The following is a 19,948-nucleotide window of genomic DNA, read 5'->3' as shown; positions in this document are numbered from 1 at the left end:
ATTCACTATTATAAACTGTATGCAGCATTTCAGCAATGATTTATATGTACCTTTATACTATATGGCCATTCTGTACATGTCACCTCCCTTTGTCAGCACTTGGGCTGGTTTAGGCTGCAGAGTACAATACTGTGACTAATGTGTTTTCTTTTCCTGTCTCTCGGGGTGAAAGCTTTACCTTACAATCCTCATAGCTGAAAAGGCCCAATGACGAGTCGCTCCTCTTTTTTGTTTATCATAGCAACCACCCGCCCCTTTACTCTGGTGTCAGCTGCTCCAAGCCATTGAATCAAGACATAAACAGACAGCTTTCTCCTTTCTTCCAGGATCGCGATATGCAATTTTCTTGTTTTGCTAGGCTACTTCGCACATTTCCAGGATTCTTTTTATTTTTGGACAAGAGCCCTAAAGACAGAAGATTTTTAATAAAATAGAAAGAAGTCTGAGCCAAGCCAGAGCATTCCAAGTTTTATGCATTCTGTTCAGCTATGGAAACAAATGACTTCATGAATGACTTAATATTTTTTTTCTCTTTTGCTTTTTTGGACACATACAATTTCTTTACATATCCGGGATGCACTGTATTTTATTGACCCTTCATTTTTGTACTGCTGAGAAGGATTTGAATTACATACATTAACCTCATTGTTAACCTCTGTTAAGCCATGAAGGTTGCTGTCTTGGACTTGGGAACTGTGTTTGCAAAGTTTTTTAAATCATCGGTATCTCCTATAAGTCCGGGACCAACCAGCAACCCCTTTACTCAAGGCTCTAATGCAGTGAACTCTTCAGGGACAACAGTCCCTTCTTTGGCCAGTAAAACTCCATTATTTCTTCTTTCTACACCACCATCTCCTTTGCATATCCTTAATACGCCCACTGCATCAACATCTTCCCTGTCCCGTATTCCTTCTGGAAAAGCTTTGACTCCGATTCCCCATGCAGGTGGCATTTCTGCCCCCAGTAGCCCTATTCATCCAGTAAGGCCCCAGCCTTCAGCCTCTTTATCCAGCAATGTAGCACAACATAAGCAACTCAGTGAAGAATCATGGACAAATCCACAGTCTTCAGCTCCATCTCCCACTCCACCGACAACCATTCTGGTACGGCCTGCACCAAGTATCAACACAATAACCCCGGCAATGCAATCCAACCACTCCAGTCGGTCACCAAGGCTTCTTCAAGAGACATCTGTTTTCAACTGGAACACCAAATCTATGCTCTTTACTTTGCCTGATATAGGGGAGGAGAGCACAGATTATGAAGACAATCCCTACAGCCACGGGTGAGTTCTGAAAATGAGAGACATATTTTTATTCAATGTACTCAGCATATTATTATGGGGGGATTTATCATGGCCAGCCACATGGACGCCGCATTTTGCACAAAAATGTGCAACTTTTCTGGAGAAACCATTGATAAATTCAGAATATCTTTAAAAACAACACTTAATTTTATCCTGCATTATGAGTAATACTAGTCATTCCCAGGTTAACATGGTATACAATGGGATTTAGTTTAACAGCAGGTTCTTTGAATTAGTGAGTATTCATGCATACACATGGCTTCAGGTGGATACACTCTAGTCTATGTGCACATTGTATCTTTCAGCAGCACCTACTGTTTCAATGCAGCCTTCATAGTAGTCCAATACAATAGCAGCAAATGTGATGAAAGGTGACTCTGTGTGTGGTCCAACAATCAGTGAGGTTGGTGAAATGCTTTGATATTTACAACTACAACTATAGTACAAAGTTTGGCACTTTTTGGCACACTGCAAATAGAAAATGGCTAAGATAGCGTTTACGTGTAACAAATCCGACTACATGTCTAAATGGGAAAAGTTCTTAAAACTTGATCTGATGTTTCTGAATATGGGTGCTCTTCTCTTTTTATTCCTGTGTTTTAATACTGTAAAGACAATGTTTGGATCACAATATGATGGTAAAATTTTAGTACAAGGTTTTCCAGGAAAATTGTATACTCATGACCAGCTAAGCCTGACCTAAATAGGAATTTAACAGCCATTTTTCCCCTCATTTTTACATTCTGAGAACATAGCCTAAAATTGCCCCCCCCCCTTCACCCCCCCCACTGTAATTTATATTATATTTTTTTATCAGCACTACTGTTGCCCATATCTTTTGCACTTACATTGTTTACTGTTGAGATCACAAATGTTATAATTTAATAGTTCGGGCAATTACACAGCTAGCGATACCAAATATGTTTTTTATTTGAAAAATGGGACTCCCAGCACTCTATTAGTACAGCTTGCCGTAGGCAAACTGAATAAGTCACCAAGTCAGGCAGCCCTGGGAGGCCTAGCAGAGTCACTGACAATGGATGGGTTCCCCGTAAAATTGTCACAGGGAGCAAATCTGAACTACTGCTTAAGCAACATGACTCTGTAAGACTTATGCCCGGAGTTATCCAAGCTAATGTCACTTTCTTTTAGAAATAGAAGCACTCCTGTCCTCAGTTTGGGTGTGGTTTTGTAGCTTAGTTCCATTAGGGTCAGTTCACACAGAGTAAAACTGGCGGAATTCTGCGGCTGAACTCTCCGCCGTGGAATCCCGCCCTCCTCCATATCATACAGGCATTCTAAGGGAGGGCTCACGCACACACCTTTCTGCTTAGAAAAATTGACATGTTAATTCTTCAGAGCGGAGAATCCCTCCCATAGACTGCATGTATGACATGGAGGTTTGCGGGATTCCGTGGTAGAGAGTTCCGCCACAAAATTCCGCCAGTTTTACTCCACATAAACTGGCCCTTAAAGTGAATGGAGGTAGGTTGTAATACCAAACAAACCTGGGGACAGGGGCAATGCTGTTTTTTCATAAGATTACTTACACCTTGCTACAGGTGTGGCACTGTTTAAGAAGAAAGCAACTATGTTTTTTTAATCTTGAATAACCCCTTTAAATGCCTCTGTCAGTCTGTTTTATTACAAAATACCTCTTTAACCCCTAGACGACCCTGGGCGTACTTGTACTGGGCTCTGAACCGCCGCGGTCCAGGGTGCTGCATGTAGCCGGGGACTGCGGCTATTAGTGTTACTGGAATAAGACGGCACACTGTAAGGGGGGTGGTGCTCGTGGTCAGCTGATAAAGGCCACGAGCCGAAACGCTGCGTCCTCCTGTTTGTACTTGTACTATGTGATACTCCAATAAAAGAACACTAAGCATTGGTGAGTGCCGGGATCATTCTTCTACGTGCGGCTATTAGTGGGCACGGCGATCGGACTAATTCAGTAATCAGATGCAGCTGTCAAAGTTGACAGCTGCATCTGATTACCACTTGCAGCCTTATCCCTGGTGTCACGGAGGGGCGATCCCCGTGTCCTTAACTGGCTGGGGTCTGTGCCGTAATGGCGCTGATCCCGGCTCGGCACTTGGTTGTTTTCGGCTGTAGCAGCCGAAAGCAATCGAGTGCCGATCTCATGGATCTATGCAGTATAACTATACTGCATAGATCTCAATGGGAGATCAGTGTGCACATACTAGAAGTCCCCCAGAGGGGCTTCTAGTATAAGTGTAAAAAAAAAGTGTTTTTATTAATAAAAAGCCCCCTCCCCTAATAAAAGTTTGAATCACCCCCCTTTTCCCATGTTATAAATAAAAATAAATAAATAAACATGTTTGCTATCGCCGTGTGCGCAATCACCCAAAATATTAATTTATCACATTCCTGATCTCGCACGGTAAACGGCGTAAGCGCAAAAAATCCCAAAGTGCAATATTGTGCATTTTTGGTCGCATCAACTCCAGAAAAATTGTAATAAAAAGTGATCACAAAGTTGCATATGCGCAATCAAGGTACCGATAGAAAGAACCTATCATGGCGCAAATATGACACCTCACACAGCCCCATAGACCAAAGGATAAAAGCGCTATTAGCCTGGGAATAGAGCAATTTTAAGGAACATATATTTGCTAACAATGCTTTGAATTTTTTAAAAGCCATCAGATAAAATAAGTTATACATGTTACATATCATTGTAATTGTAACGACTTGAGGAACATAAATAACAAGACAGTTTTACCCCAGGGCGAACGGCGTAAAAACTAAAACCCTTCAAATAAAAAAAAAGTGTTTTTTTTTTTTCAATTTCACCTTACATTTAATTTTTTCCTGCATCTGCAGTGTACTTTATGAACAAATTCAGCTTATCATTGCAAAGTACAATTAGTGGCGCAAAAAATAAGGGCTCATGTGGGTTTCTAGGTGAAAAAATGCAACTGCTATGGCCTTTTAAGCACAAGGAGATAAAAACGAAAACGCAAAAATTGAAATTTGCAAGGTCCTCTAAGGGTTAAACTGCTTACCTCATGAAAACATGTATAAAAAACCCTATTATACTAAACTACCCTATACAACTATATGGAAGTTATAGATCCCTTTTGATGTATTTTACAGTCAGTAACTCCTTTGACCACCATTTAACGCAAAAATTTTATTTCCCCAGTGAGTGGATTACAAGGGTCTGAGAAGCCATACATATATAGTACTGTATATAGACACAGCCTAGCAAATTACGTAGCTCTAAGGGTGGTATTACACAAAACAATTATCGTTCAAAAAATCATTAAATCGTTGGGATTTAAAGGGGTAGTGCACCAAAAAAAATTTTCTTTCAAATCAACTGCTGCCATGAAGTGCCAGAGATTTGTAATTTACTTCTATTAAAAAATCTCAAGCCTTCCAGTACTTATCAGCTGCTGTATGCCCAGCAGGAAGTGGTATTATTTACAGTCTGGAGAGCAGGAGAGGTTTTCTATGGGGATTTGCTCCTTCTCTGGACAGTTCCTGACATGGACAGAGGAAGCAACAGAGAGCACTGTGTCAGACAGGAAAGAAAACACCACTTCCTGCTGGACACACAGCAGCTGATAAGTACTGGAAGGCTTGAGATTTTTTAATAGAAGTAAATTACAAATCTCTGGCACTTCATGGCAGCAGTTGATTTAAAAGAAATTTTTTTTTGGTGCACTACCCCTTTAAATGCTAATCGTTTTGTGTAATAGCAGACAATGATTAAACGACCAACGAGAAATCGGAGCTATTTTTATCATTTGATCGTTCGCAAATCGTTCGCACATTGTTCGGTGTAATAAGAAGTCATAGCTAAAACGTACGCAATAGCAGCGACAAAACGTACGCAAGAACAATCATAAGTAACAATCATTGTTCCATGTAATTGGGCAAACTATTTCAGGTCATTTTCCATAGCGGTCATTTGAGATAGTTTATAGTTAATCGTTAGTTGTCAAAAAATTGCTGGTGTTATAGTACCCTAACAGAAGTTACCAAACATCTCCACTATCTGGAGAGCACCTTCATTGCTCCCTGAGAAATGAGGAAAGAACTGTTTCAGATTCTTAACTTGTTGTCCTTAGAAGAGTTCTCAGTCCTCTCTTAGCTCCAGCTCCCAGCATGCACTGCTCATGTTTTGTTCTCCAGGACTGAAAAGAATGTTGTGTGAGCCTCTTTATTTATAGCCTGAATGCAGAGACGGACAGTGAAAACCGCCAGACCATACAATGACACTATACTGTTGCTTATCTCCGAGCATATAGGTGATCTTTTGCTATTGCTGAAACTACTGTAATATATATCTGCAGAACCAGGAAAATGTTTTTACACTCGACGGTTCACTTGTACACCAATCAGCTGTAACAATAAAATCGCCTAGCTAATATTAATATTAAGTTTGTCGCCATCATAGCACCTGAACAACAGCTTTGACCCATTGAGGAATGGACGCCACAAGAATTGTGAAGGTGTCCTGTGGTATCTGTTGCCCAGATATAATGAGCAGATGAATTGTGTGGTTGGAGCCTCCAAGGATTGGACTTGTTTTTTCAGCACATCCCACAGATGCTTAAGGCGTTGTCCAGTCTCTAAAAAACATAGCTGTTTTCTTCAAGAAATAGCACATCTCCTGTCCAGATTGTGGGTGTGGGTTTTGCAGTTCAGTTCCATTGAAGTGAATAGAGCTGAATTATAATAGCACACACAGCCTGAGGACAGGGGTGATGCTGTTTTTGCAAGAAAATAACTGTTCTTTTTCTAATCCTGGATAACCTATTAATCATCACATTCCTGATCTCGCATGGTAAACTACGTAAATACAAAAAAAATCAAGAAATATTTTTTTTAAAAAAGTGATCAAAAAGTCGCATATATGCAAGCAAGGTACCGATAGAAAGTAAAGATCATGGCGCAAAAAATGCCTCCTCAGAGCCCTCTCTGCAGCGCACGGTCCTCGGTGGCTATGTGCAGCAGGGGACCGGGTGTATTAGTCAATGTGGCCAATCGCCGATCCCGGCTAATTAAGTATTTAAATAGTTGCATTTAAATAGTGCAACTATGGTGTCCAGTGGGGGGATCTCCCCACTGTGATGTGATCGCGGAGAGGAGATCCCTTCTACTGAGTCGGCAGTGGCTCAGCGTTGGAATGATTCTGATGCCGGCTCTGCATATATCTCCATATATCTAGTCTGCTGCAGACCAGAATAATACAGCACCGATCTAATGGATCATTGCTGTATTATGTGTACTACACTAATCTATAGGATAGATAAGTGTAGTTCAGGGGCGGGCTGGGCCGGGGGGCAGGGGGGCATATGCCCCCCGGGCCGGTCTTCCCCCAGCTGTCAGGGCCGCATGGCGGCTGACAGCTGGCTGGAGTCCTCAGTGCCTCCCCTGCTTACAGCCCCGCCCTCTTCTGTCATATTTACCTGTGGCTGTGGATCCGGACTGTGATGGAAGGGGCCGCTGAAGCCCCGCCCCCCATGACGTTAAGCCCCGCCTCCTTTATGCCCATTATGCTTTCCCATAAGCCTATGAGGCTTATGGTAAAAAGCAAACTGCTGTACGCAGTATCTTCCTCCGGCCACCAGAGGCCGCTCTCTCCTCCCAGCTGGTTCTCCTGTGTCTGGGCTAGAAGAGCCTGAAGATCGAGAAGATGGTGTCTGCAGGAAGCCAGGTACCTACACAGCAGGACATCTACACAGCAGGCCATAGAGCAGGGGGAGGGGACCAAGGCTCTCCAGATGTTGCAAAACTACAACTCCCATCATACCTGGGCAGCCATAGGCTTACCATAGATGATGGGAGTTGTAGTTTTGCAACAGCTGAAGAGCCAAGGTTCCCTATTCCTGACATAGAGGATACATATATACAGGAGGATACATATATACAGGAGACCTACACAGGAGGATACATATATACAGGAGACCTACACAGGAGGATACATATATACAGGAGGAGACATACAGAGGAGTATATAGAGGATACATATATACAGGAGGAGACATACACAGCAGTACATAGAGGATACATACAGAGGAGTATATAGAGGATACATATATACAGGAGGAGACATACACAGCAGTACATAGAGGATACATATATACAGGAGGAGACATACACAGCAGTACATAGAGGATACATATATACAGGAGGAGACATACACAGGAGTATATAGAGGATACATATGTACAGGAGGAGACATACACAGGAGTATATAGAGGATACATATATACAGGAGGAGACATACACAGCAGTACATAGAGGATACATATATACAGGAGGAGACATACAGAGGAGTATATAGAGGAGACATATATACAGGAGGAGACATATATACAGGGGTACATAGAGTATACATATATACAGGAGGAGACATACAGAGGAGTTAGGGCTGGGCGATTAATCAAATAAATTTGCCCAGAAGGTTATAATCGATTTCGATTAAAATCATAAATTAAATTTTCACAAAAAATCACTGCAGGCAGAGCAGCGTAGAGTGATGGGTTGGCGGCTGGGCTGGAGTTGCAGGTCAAGCAGGCGGCGCGGAGGTGAGGTGCATGGCGGGCGGCGGTGCGTGGAGTGTCGCGCCGGAGGTGAAGTGCAGGGCAGTCGGGCAGTCCGCCTAACAGAGCCACGACTGACCTGCCCCAGCTATACATATCACGTCCAGTTCCCCTCCCGGCCACACGTGCAGGTCCCTGGTCTCTGGAGGAGGCTGCAGGGACTGTAGTGGTGATAGCGTCGCTTCAGGTCCTGGAGCTGAACAGCGGGATCTGCATCCCCGATCCCGCTGTACAGCTCCAGTAATGGCAGTGATGCTATCACCACTAGAGTCCCTGCGGCCAGGGCCGTATTTACCACTAGGCACCTGTGGTCCGATGCCTAGGGCAGCACCTTGCAGGGGGGCAGCACCAGGGAGCAGGGGGACAGAAAAAACTAATTATTTTGTTTTTATTTTTTTAGTTTCCCTTCTCCCGTTCAGACTTGCCAGTAAATCTGGTGTCTTTTCCAGGGGGGTGGGGGGTATGGTGGTATTGGTCAGGTCTGGTATCGCCAATAGGTGCTTGAAGATGGTGCGTCTCCAGGTTTAGTGCCTAGGGCAGCAGCAGCTGTTAATACAGCCCTGCCTGCGGCCTCCTCCAGAGACCGGGGACCTGCACGTGTGGCCGGGAGGGGAACCTGTGTGCCGGGGTGAGCGGAGGAGGGATATGTGCACTCCTGCCCCAATCACGCCCAGCTGCCCCAGTTTCCCCCAGTATGCCCCTGTCACCTCTCATTTATACCTTTATTACTACTTCACCCCTCATCTTTACCTGTACTACTACTACTACTTCTAACCCCTCATCTATACCTGTACTACTACAGCCCACATCTATACCTGTACTACTAATTCCCCTCATCTTTACTACTAATACACCCCTCATCTTTACCTGTACTACTACTAATCCCCCTCATCTGTATTACTAATACACCCCATATCTATACCTGTACTACTACACCCCTTATCCACTATACCTCCACTACTACACTCTACCTAGATGGAGGCACCATGTGTCCCGCTATCCCCACCCCCACCCCCTCGCTTATCCCGGAAATGCCCCTGCCTGCATGTGTCCCTGCTACATAGAGGATACATATATACAGCAGTACATAGAGGATACATATATACAGGGGGAGGCATATATACAGTAGTACATAGAGGATACATATATATACAAGAGTACATAGAGGAGACATACATACAGAAGTACATCGAGTGATATAAACTATTGTAAAAATACAGTAACCCCAGCTTTCCCAGCATCTTATACTCAGTATGATGGAGGTCACCCAGCTTTCCAGCATCTTGTACTCAGTATGATAGAGGTCACCCAGCTTTCCTAGCATCTGTCTATGGGACCGTTTCGTGTCATCACTGAGCCGCCCAATAGACTTATACAGGAAAGTGAGTTCTGACCCTTTCACAGGGCACAGTAGGATATTTGGTCACCAATGACTGGAAGGACCGAAGATGTTATAGGTAAGAGGTTAGAGGCCAGAGTGGTCCTTTAAGGATGGGCCGCCAGCCTGCTACTCATGGGCCAGTGCTGTGTACTTGCCCCCCGGGCTAAAATTTGCCAGCCAGCCCCTGGTGTAGTTGTATTAGAATTAGAATGTGTGTAAAAAAAATGTAAGTTTTTTTTACTAATAAAAGATTCCCTCCCCTAATAAAAGTTACCCCCCCCCTTTTTCCATTTTATAAATAAAAAATAAATGAATTAATTAACTTATTTTGTATTGCCGCGTGCATAATGGCCCAAACTCTTAATTATTACATTCCTGATTTTGCACAGTAAACGGCGTAAGCGCAAAAACGCAGAAGTGCAAAATTGTGCATTTTTGTTTACATCAAATCCAGAAAAAAAAATAAAAGTTGTATATACAGTATGCAAACAAGGTACCGAGAGAAAGAATAGATCATGGCACAAAAAATTATACCTCACACAGCCCCATAGACCAAAAAATAAAAGCGTTATAAGGATGGAAATGGAGCAATTTTAAACACATTTAGTTTTTTTTTAAAGGTTTTAGTTTTTTAAAAGCCATCACATTAAATAAAAGCTATGCAAGTTACATATTGTTGTAATCGTACTGACTTGAAGAATATAGATAACATGTCAGTTTTACCATAGGGCGAATGGGGCAAACACAAAACCCCTTAAAATAAAAAGAATTGCATCTTTTTTTTTCAATTTCACTGCACAAAAAATATTTTTCCCCGGTTTTGCAGCACGATTTATGAAAAAGTCTGTAATTGCAAATTACTTTATAATTGATGTAGCAAAAAATAAGGGCTTATGTGGGTCTGTACGTGAAAATAGGTAAGCGCTATGGTCTTTTAACCCCTAGACGCCCCAGGGCGTATAGTTACGCCATGGAAGTCTGTCCCTAGACGACCTAGGGCGTAACTGTACGCCCTGGGTGTTTCTTCCGCTATGAAGCGTGCTCCGGAGCGGAGCGCGCTTCATAGCAGGTGGGGGCCGGCTGCAATCAGCAGCCGGGACCTCACCGGCAATGACACGCTGCAGCGATCGCGCTGCCGCGTGTCATTAACTCCTTAAACGCCGCGACCGCGGCGTTTAAGTGTAAGTGACAGGGGGAGTCCCCTTTCACTTACCGATCGGGACCCACGCAGTGTGACTGCGGGGGTCCCGATCGGTAAAACGGGCCGCCGGAGGTCTCTCACCTGCCTCCGTGCGGTCCGATCGGCGATCTGCTACACTAAGCCTGCACAGGCAGGCTCAATGAGCAGATCGCCGATAACTTTGATCAATGCTATGCCTATGGCATAGCATTCATCAGTGTAGAAATCAAACTAATCTATGTAAAAGTCCCCCAAAGGGACTTCAAATGTGTAAAAAAAAAAAGTTAAAAACACTAACACACTACCCCAAAACCCCTCCCCCAATAAAAGTTGAAATCACCCCCCTTTCCCATTATATAAATAAAACATATAAAAATAAATAAACAAATAAACATATAATATACCGTAGCGTGCGTAATTGTCCGATCTATTAAAATATAACAAGCGTCATTGCGAACGGTAAACGGCGTAGACGTGCTAGAGCTCTTAGAAGGGGCGGAGGGAAAAACAGAAACACTAAGATCAAAATTTGCGCGGTCCACTGGGTCATTTTGGGCCTGGTCCTCAAAGGGTTAAACACGAGGAGGAAAAACGAAAGCACAAAAATGAAAACTGGCTCTGTCTTCAAAGGGTTAACCCCTAGAAGACCCTGGACGTAGGGTTACGTCATGGAAGTCTGTCCCCAGACGACCCATGACGTAACTCTACGTCCTGGGTGTTTCTCCCGCTATGAAGTGCGCTCCGCTAAAACCTTTTTTTTAAAAGGTTTTAGTTTTTTAAAAGCCATCACATTAAATAAAAGCTATGCAAGTTACATATTGTTGTAATCGTACTGACTTGAAGAATATAGATAACATGTCAGTTTTACCATAGGGCGAATGGGGCAAACACAAAACCCCTTAAAATAAAAAGAATTGCATTTTTTTTTTCAATTTCACTGCACAAAAAATATTTTTTCCCGGTTTTGCAGCACGATTTATGAAAAAGTCTGTAATTGCAAATTACTTTATAATTGATGTAGCAAAAAATAAGGGCTTATGTGGGTCTGTACGTGAAAATAGGCAAGCGCTATGGTCCTTTAAACACGAGGAGGAAAAAACGAAAGCACAAAAATGAAAACTGGCTCTGTCTTTAAAGGGTTAACCCCAGACGACCCATGACGTACGTCCTGGGTGTTTCTCCCGCTATGAAGCGTGCTCCGGAGCGGAGCGCGCTTCATAGGAGGTGGGGGCCGGCTGCAGTGAGCAGCCGGGACCTCACCGGTAATGACACGCTGCAGCGATCACGCTGCCGCGTGTCATTAACCCCTTAAACGCTGCGGCGCGACTGCGGCGTTTAAGTGTAAGTGACAGGGGGAGTCCCCTGTCACTTACCGATCGGGACCCCTGCAGTGTGACTGCAGGGGTGCCGATCGTTGAAACGGACTGCCGGAGGTCTCTCACCTGCCTCCGTGCGGTCCAATCGGCGATCTGCTACACTGAGCCTGCACAAGCAGGCTCAATGAGCAGAGCGCCGATAACACTGATCAATGCTATGCCTATGGCATAGCAATGATCAGTGTAAAAATCAAAGTACTGTATATAAAAGTCCCCCAAAGGGGCTTCAAATGTGTAAAAAAAAAAAGTTCAAAACACTATTACACTACCCCAAAACCCCTCCCCCAATAAAAGTTGAAATCACTCCCCTTTCCTATTATATAAATAAAACATATAAAAATAAATAAATAGATAAACATATACCGTAGCATGCGTAATTGTCCGATCTATTAAAATATAACAAGCGTCATTGTGATCGGTGAACGGCGTACACGAAAAGAGGGGGAAAAGTGCGCGGATTACCGATTTTTATGTTACATTATATATAAAAAAAAATCAATAAAAAGTGATCAAAACGTCCGATCTTCACAAATATGGTATTAATAAAAACTAGAGATCATGGCGGAAAAAATGACACCCCATACAGCCCCGTAGGTGAAAAAATAAAACCGTTATAAGCGTCACAATAGTCCCATTTTATTTATAATTAATTGCCAAAAAAAAGGATTTCATTTAAAAAAAAAATATAACATTAGAGAATCTGCGTAACCTGCATATGGTTGTGTTCGGGCTGACCTATAGAATAATAGTATCATGTCACTGTTACCATATAGTGCATTACGTAGACACAGGAACCCCCCAAACGTTACCATATTGCATTCTTTTTTGCGATTTCACCAATTTATATCTTCATAAATAATATATTTGGAATTCCATCATACATGTTATGGTAAAATGAAAGACGCCATTACACAGTACAACTATTCCTGTAACAAACAAGCACTTACATGGCTTGTAGATAGAAAACTGAAAGTGCTAGAGCTCTTAGAAGGGGAGAGGGAAAAACGGAAACACTAAGATCAACATTTGCGCGGTCCACTGGGTCATTTTGGGCCTGGTCCTCAAAAGGTTAAGGGATTAATATTTTATTTTTGTTTTTCTACTTTCATACATGAGTTTTATTAACAGATCAAATTAGTAACAAATTAAAAGAATTTCACTGTATCTTAAGGTGAAAAGTCACGTGGTACTCAGTTCAGCATAAAGACGATATTCCATACAGTAAGTAAAAGTGGTTTCTTACACCCAGTGTTCACAGATTTCAGAATGTGTGCTAAGGTAATATTAGCCTCTTACAATGTTCCTGTTCTTTTATATCTTGGGGAAGTATGTGGCTTTAGGCACTGTGAGTATAACAGCCTTTTGCCAGTCGCAGTCTCTCCAGACTTTATTGCCCGTTTGATGCCTGCCAATAAGAGAATGACACAATGAGTACACAAACTTTCAGTCTTGTTCACTCTCTGAATGTGAGTCTATGTAAAGGACTCTCAGGAACTCCTAAAGTTATCATACCCCTAAAACAGCATACGAGCATGCAGCCAACAGCCCCCTCCACCAACCTTATACTGAAAATGTGCACACTCATTCTGAACCTGCATAGATAGAAGAAAAGCCATTGACAGATACTACTATGACAGCAGGCTATTTACTGACAATGGAAAAGCATTGGGCATGTAGAAATCTAACATCTAACATCTATGGGCAAACACAGATTGAGGGGCATGTATATTAACATGTTTGCACTCTTTTTTTTTTTGCGCAATTTCTGGATTTCTCCAGTTTATGTCATGTTCACCATTTCTTGGTTTTTGTGCCAGGAGGAGCCCTGGTTTCAGATTAGCTACCTGTCAGGAATGTGCAGTGAGCCTGGTGTGAGCTGGGTCTGTTTTTACTTTTTTCTGACACACCCGCCTGCCTTTCACCCTACTGGCAATGCAGGAGTTACACTGCTCACTGTTAACCTTGATCGCTGCAGCTGAACAAAGTTGTTTGATTGACCTTGAGGATCAGAGCATTAGTCCAATGAGGAACCAGACCAGGCTCTTGGTCCTCATAAATGAAAGCAGAGCCAGTCTCTCGCTGCTGGCTATTAAGGTTCATACCCTGATCCCAGCTCTCCCTGTCTACTCCTGAATCCCCATTCCTTGTTCTTCTGCTTGCTCGACTTGTTACCTGACCTCCCACCTGATCTTTGACTACCTGTTTGATCTCCAATTTTTTACTGTGTTGCCCATTTGGTTCTGTCTTGGCTTGTTGACTTCCCTTTATTATATTTGTCTGTCTGTCTTGTTCTGTGTTACACTTATACAGTATAGGGCACGTCTTCGTGGTTTTCCGTGGCTGCCTAGGGCCGATTGAGGCAAGTAGGTAGGGACAGTGGGTAGGTTCAGGCTCAGGGCCCACTGTCTTGTCTTGTCCCTACCTCCCCGTCCTGACACTACCTTTTTCGGATGGTTTATTATGTGTACTCCACTGCTACCCTAGTGTATTTTTTTTTTTTGTTAACCAAACAGCTTTAGGCAAAAAGCTGTGCAAAATAATTATGCAAGAATTATCAAGGCACTTTCTTCTAATGATAATTTTTGCACAACAACTTTAAAATTTTGCACAGCCCATAAAAAGTACCACAAAAAAAGCTGCACGTGATACATGTCCCTTTAATTGTCCTTAATTTTAAGTCTATCATATATTGATGTATGAAGAATAAAACCATCCATAGGTTCCTTAGGGCCCTTATGTTTATCCATATTCATTGACTTGAGATATTTGTTGACACATAAAGCAACGTTTTTAGTATCTGCCAACCAATTTACTATCTGGTGCCACCATAGACATTTCATTGTCTAAAGATCCAAAGTAAAATGGTTAGCTATACAAATAAGTCAATGACCAGCATTAAGAATATTGGATGTCTTTTTGGTAGCTGTCGACAATGACGGCTGAAAAATCCCATAGTGTTAACTTAGCCATGGGATGGCTCATTTAAGGCGGGATTTTCTATATACTATGTGGTGATATTGATTTTTTTTTAGTGTTTTTATTTGTATAGTGCCAACTGATTCGGCTGCACCTTACATAGGGAGGAAACCCACAAAACAGGGAAAACAAACATACTTTTTACAGATGTTGCCAGCAAGTGGAAGTTGAAGCCAGGACCCCAACGCTATAGTGCTACCCACTGAGTTCCCCAATACATAGAGAGAGAGAGAGAATACAGTATGTCAGAAAAGCTTTGTGAAAAATCCTTTAAAAAAAAAAAAGTTAACTGCAAGCTGGAGTGGCCATGGCTACCAGCTTTTGCAATCTACCAGTAATTGCAAGCTTGTTAGGTTAGTCCACACTGTGTGTTGCTGTCCATTTACAGATATGTTTAAAAAAAATAGATGCATAAATGGGTGGTAACAACATATTAATAATAAAAAAAAAATCAGATCGAATAAATCTGTTTTGTAAAGAGAAACACTTTAACACAAAAATATGTGGTTGACCATGTTTTTCTGTACGTTAAAATTCAACGTACTGAAACTGTGGTGAGCCCCCGCGGTGCTATGGTGGAGGAACGGTCAATCACTTGCTAGGTGGTAGAGTGTGACGCCACTCTTGTGGTGGTTAGCCGAGATGTAACCGGACCCTAGGATGTTGTGTTGTGACGCCAGTGCTGGTTGGGCACACAGGTATGATGGCACACCTGCTTATAGTTTAAAGGGCTGGATACACCTTATTTCCCTGTGGACAGTGACCTGCCAGGCTGCTACGTGGTCCCTTGGGCTGTTGTAATCACAGTGGGGCGGAGTGGTGTAGTGACCCTGCCGGACTATTGTTACTGCCACCCACAGAAAGGGGAAATGTCCCAAGGAGTGCATGTATACTGTGTGGGTGCGGGGCTAAGAATCACAAAGTCTTTTTACCATAAATAATCTCTTGTTTACTCTGAAAGTACATAGGTGCAGCAGAACATACAGCTTTGCCTTGACAGTTATACGTGATAACACACTTGATAATTCACTTAATAATACAGGATCCAGACCTGTAACAGGAGTATAGCAAGTGCTGTTGCATATAGTTGAGTGCTGAGAGATATGTAGAAGAATCAGAGGAGGATGTCGTAAGAGTCCCAACCCAAGTAGTAATGTGCTCTGCCGGGAGGTTAGAGAATGAGGTAGAGATATGAGAATACTTGAGAGAGAATACTTGTGCCTGTGCATCGACTCTTGTCGGAATGAACCACCTGTTGCACTACTAGTGTCTGGGGGACCTGTCCTAGAGGGTGACACAAGCTCCAAACCTTGTTACCTGGGATGAGCGGAATGCTAAGGGTTTACTGCTGACAACCGCACTGCGAGATAGATTTCCTAGGCACTTTGCTCTATCTGGATCAGTTCCTAGCTTTCTTTGGCTTTGGGATATGAATGGGTGATGAGTGCATAAAGAAGAAGTAAAGCGAGAGATAGGATAGAAGAAGAAGAGACTCCCACGGGTTCACAGATCCATGTGACACACAAATAAACAATAACCCTTTACATACTTAAGTCGTGCAATATCTGAGTACATACATCTACAATAGCGACATCTCGTGGCAAAACTTTATCACTACTACATCACCAGTTACTTACAATAAGTACAGGCTTTTGCGAGGGGTGTAACCAATAGCAACACCCGTGGTGAGACACTACAGGACAAATACAGTAAAATGGATGCAAAAATGCAGTGTAAACCTAGCATTATGCTTAAGAGCAGTTTAGCATGGTTCTGCTACGCGTAAGGACACATTAACAGACAGAGACAGTTCAACAATCAGCTAAGATGTCAAATTAGAATTATTTCCAATCATTGACAATGACAACCATTGTATTATTTTGAAAGAATATGTAATGTATGTTCGCTACACCCTACTGTGAATATTGGGAGGTGTGTACTCCGAGTGCACTACTATTCTGACGCCCAGAAATAATACAAAGTGTAAATAGTATGTAGGCTCTCTAGGAGTAGGACCTATATATCTAATGTTTGTGGAAGGTGAATTAATTACGGAGAGGTAGTTAGCGTTAAAATATATCACACTTTTATCTTCTTAAAAACACAATTAAAAAGTTTTTCATAAATTCATATGTCATAAACATAATCATGTAGAATAAATTTCATGAATTTATATATCATAAACATAATAAACAAATAATTCAGTTTATATAAAACAAATGATAGGTTTAAAATCCAAATTCAAAGTTCTAAGATATGATTTGCCAAAAATAGAGCGTCCGCGCAGGGCCCTTGCGCTGACTGTTCTAACGGTTGTGATCGTGGCTCACATAATAGAGTAAGTATCATTATGGCAATTAGACTCTCTAGCCTCTTATCTTGTACTGGTTTGGGACCGGATGATGATTAAATCATATTGCAATATTGTAACTATCATCATCCGGTCCCAAACCAGTACAAGATAAGAGGCTAGAGAGTCTAATTGCCATAAGGATACCTACTCTATTATGTGAGCCACGATCACAACCGTTAGAACAGTCAGCGCATGGGCCCTGCGCGGACGCTCTATTTTTGGCAAATCATATCTTAGAACTTTGAATTTGGATTTTAAACCTATCATTTGTTTTATATAAACTGAATTATTTGTTTATTATGTTTATGATATATAAATTCATGAAAATTTATTCTACATGATTATGTTTATGACATATGAATTTATGAAAAACGTTTTAATTGTGTTTTTAAGAAGATAAAAGTGTGATATATTTTAACACTAACTACCTCTCCGTAATTAATTCACCTTCCACAAACATTAGATCCTACTCTATAGGTCCTACTCCTAGAGAGCCTACGTACTTTTTACACATTGTATTATTTTACTCCGATCTCTTACTATCTTGGGACAATTAAACCAATATAACTTGTTCCCTTGAAGATACTGTATACCTGCACGTACTGTACAGATGAACTTCTGATCTCTTCACATAAAAGATTTCAAAGAGTGAAATGAAGACAATATTGAAGATCAGTCTCAATGTCTTCTTATTTAATATTTAATTATTTTTCTTCTTCGAAATGGAAACAACGAAGCTAATTAAAAAGAAGTTAAAGTTGTGGTGTAGCCTTTCCTCCAGAAGCTTTGTATCTTATTCCTTCTTCAGTGTCTTTTACTTTTCTGGCAATACAATACAGGCATTTGCAGCATGAATAAAAGATTGGTCTGGCATCGGGCATACAAAAAGAAAATTAGTGCACGCTAATGAGCTGGCAAAAGTAACACAAAAACCAAGAGTTACGCCGCTGATATTTTTATAAGCCTGAACATTTTTATAAAATCATTGAGTACAGCTTCATACAGTGTGTTCATTGATAACCTATAGACAAAACCCGTACTAATAGGTGTCTGGACCAATTTTACAATAGAATATGTAAACAACAGTAAAAGGCAGCATGAAACTTAAAATTCTAAGAAGTGTTCATTTATATAGGTTAGGTGTTTGATATATGACATGCATAGTATGATCGGCCTGGGTGTGAGAGTGTGTGTGCATGTGTGTGTGTGCAGGGCCGGCGTTAGGGGGGGGCAAGCAGGGCAAATGCCCAGGGCCCCCATCCCCCAGGGGCCCCCTACCGCAGTTCCAGTGGAGAGGAGAGCACAGACAGCGTCCTGCAGCGTCTGGGAGTGATCCCTGGCTGCTGCTATCAGGGGTCACGCAGAGGCTGCAGGACGCTGGGCTCCGTGTGTGTAGCTTCCCCCTCCCCCTCCCTCCAGCTCCTCTCACTGCACGTGACTTCCTGCTCTGGTGTGGAGCTGTCGGGACGATGGAGGAGAGGGCTGCCGGGTGAAGATGACAGCCTGCTGCTGCTGCAAGGAACATGAGGGAGATGCACCACTACACCCAGCATGCTAGAGGGAGTAAGTATTCTCTACATGTAGTGTGTAATGTGTATGAATGTAGGTGTATAATGCATGAATGCAGTGTGTTTTACATGTCCTGTGTATAGTGTGTGGACTGGATGGTTTGTATCTGTATAATGTGTTTTCATGGGTGTGTGAGTGTGTGTATATATATATATATATATATATATATATATATATAATGGTGTGTGTGTATAAGCACTGCTGACTCCAAGTGTTGAGGTGAATGGACTGTATATAGGAGCTGCAGCCATTCTCTGGTGACCACTGAGGCCGGTGATTGGCTGCAGCTCCTATGTATAGTGTATGATGACATCACTAAGGCAATACGGTGTATTTTATTGAGAAAAAAATAAGGTGGTATTCAGTCCTTAGGTGGTGGTCACTGTATGGTGGTAATATTGGTCTCTATATAGTGTATATAGTGTCATTATGCAGTGGTCACTCTTTGGCATTAATATTGGTCTGTATATAGCGTATATATATACACTCATTACTGCCATAGATTGACTACCACATAATGACACTATATACAGACCAATATTACCGCCATACAGAGCCGTATTTGCCACTAGGCACCCGCAGGGAACACCTTTTTTTATTACTTAAAAAAAAAAAAAAACAAACTCTGTAGGCACCGGCCCACAGGTGCCTAGTCCGCGCCGGGAGGGGGGGTGACGGAGCGGCCGGGAGAAGGATGGGCAGGCAGGCTGGTTCCCTCCCCCCATGCAGCGCCGGGGTCCGGGGCAGGTGTTGAGCTTCCGGCACACACAGTGTGACAGAGTCCGGAAGCTCCCAGCTGCAGCCCCGCGGTCCCGGATCTTGTCTCCTGCTCGGCGGCGCTCACGTGATGTGACGTCATCGCCGAGCAGGAGAGAAGATCTGGGAACGCGGGGCTGCAGCTGGGAGCTTCCGGCCTCTGTCACACTGTGTGTGCCGGAAGCTCAACACCTGCCCCGGACCCCGGCGCTGCATGGGGGGAGGGAACCAGCCTGCCTGCCCATCCTTCTCCCGGCCGCCCGCCCCGTCACCCCCAGCCTCTCCCCTCTGCCCGCCCCCGGCCCCCCTGCATCCTCAGCTGCTCCCCTGCTGGGGGGCAGCCTCTCCCCCTGCCCCCCCCAGCCTCTCCCCTGCCCCCCCCAGCCTCTCCCCTGCCCCCCCCAGCCTCTCCCCTGCCCCCCCCAGCCTCTCCCCCGCCCCCCCCAGCCTCTCCCCTGCCCCCCCAGCCTCTC

General features: G+C 43.0%; 1 protein-coding gene across 1 annotated transcript in view; it reads left to right on the top strand.

Annotated features, from left to right (window-relative positions):
- The first annotated feature begins 665 nt into the window (after positions 1–665).
- The window catches only part of FAM149A (family with sequence similarity 149 member A), an 85,620-nt gene continuing 66,337 nt past the window's right edge, over positions 666–19,948 (top strand). Inside the window, exon 1 of the mRNA XM_069977708.1 lies at positions 666–1,285. Within this exon, the coding sequence (XP_069833809.1) occupies positions 666–1,285 (620 nt within the window). The remainder of the gene's footprint in view (positions 1,286–19,948) is intronic.

This window comes from Dendropsophus ebraccatus, chromosome 7 (assembly GCF_027789765.1).
Source record: "Dendropsophus ebraccatus isolate aDenEbr1 chromosome 7, aDenEbr1.pat, whole genome shotgun sequence".
In the NCBI taxonomy this organism is placed as follows: Eukaryota; Metazoa; Chordata; class Amphibia; order Anura; family Hylidae; genus Dendropsophus; species Dendropsophus ebraccatus.
This window is presented reverse-complemented; position numbering and strand designations above follow the sequence as displayed.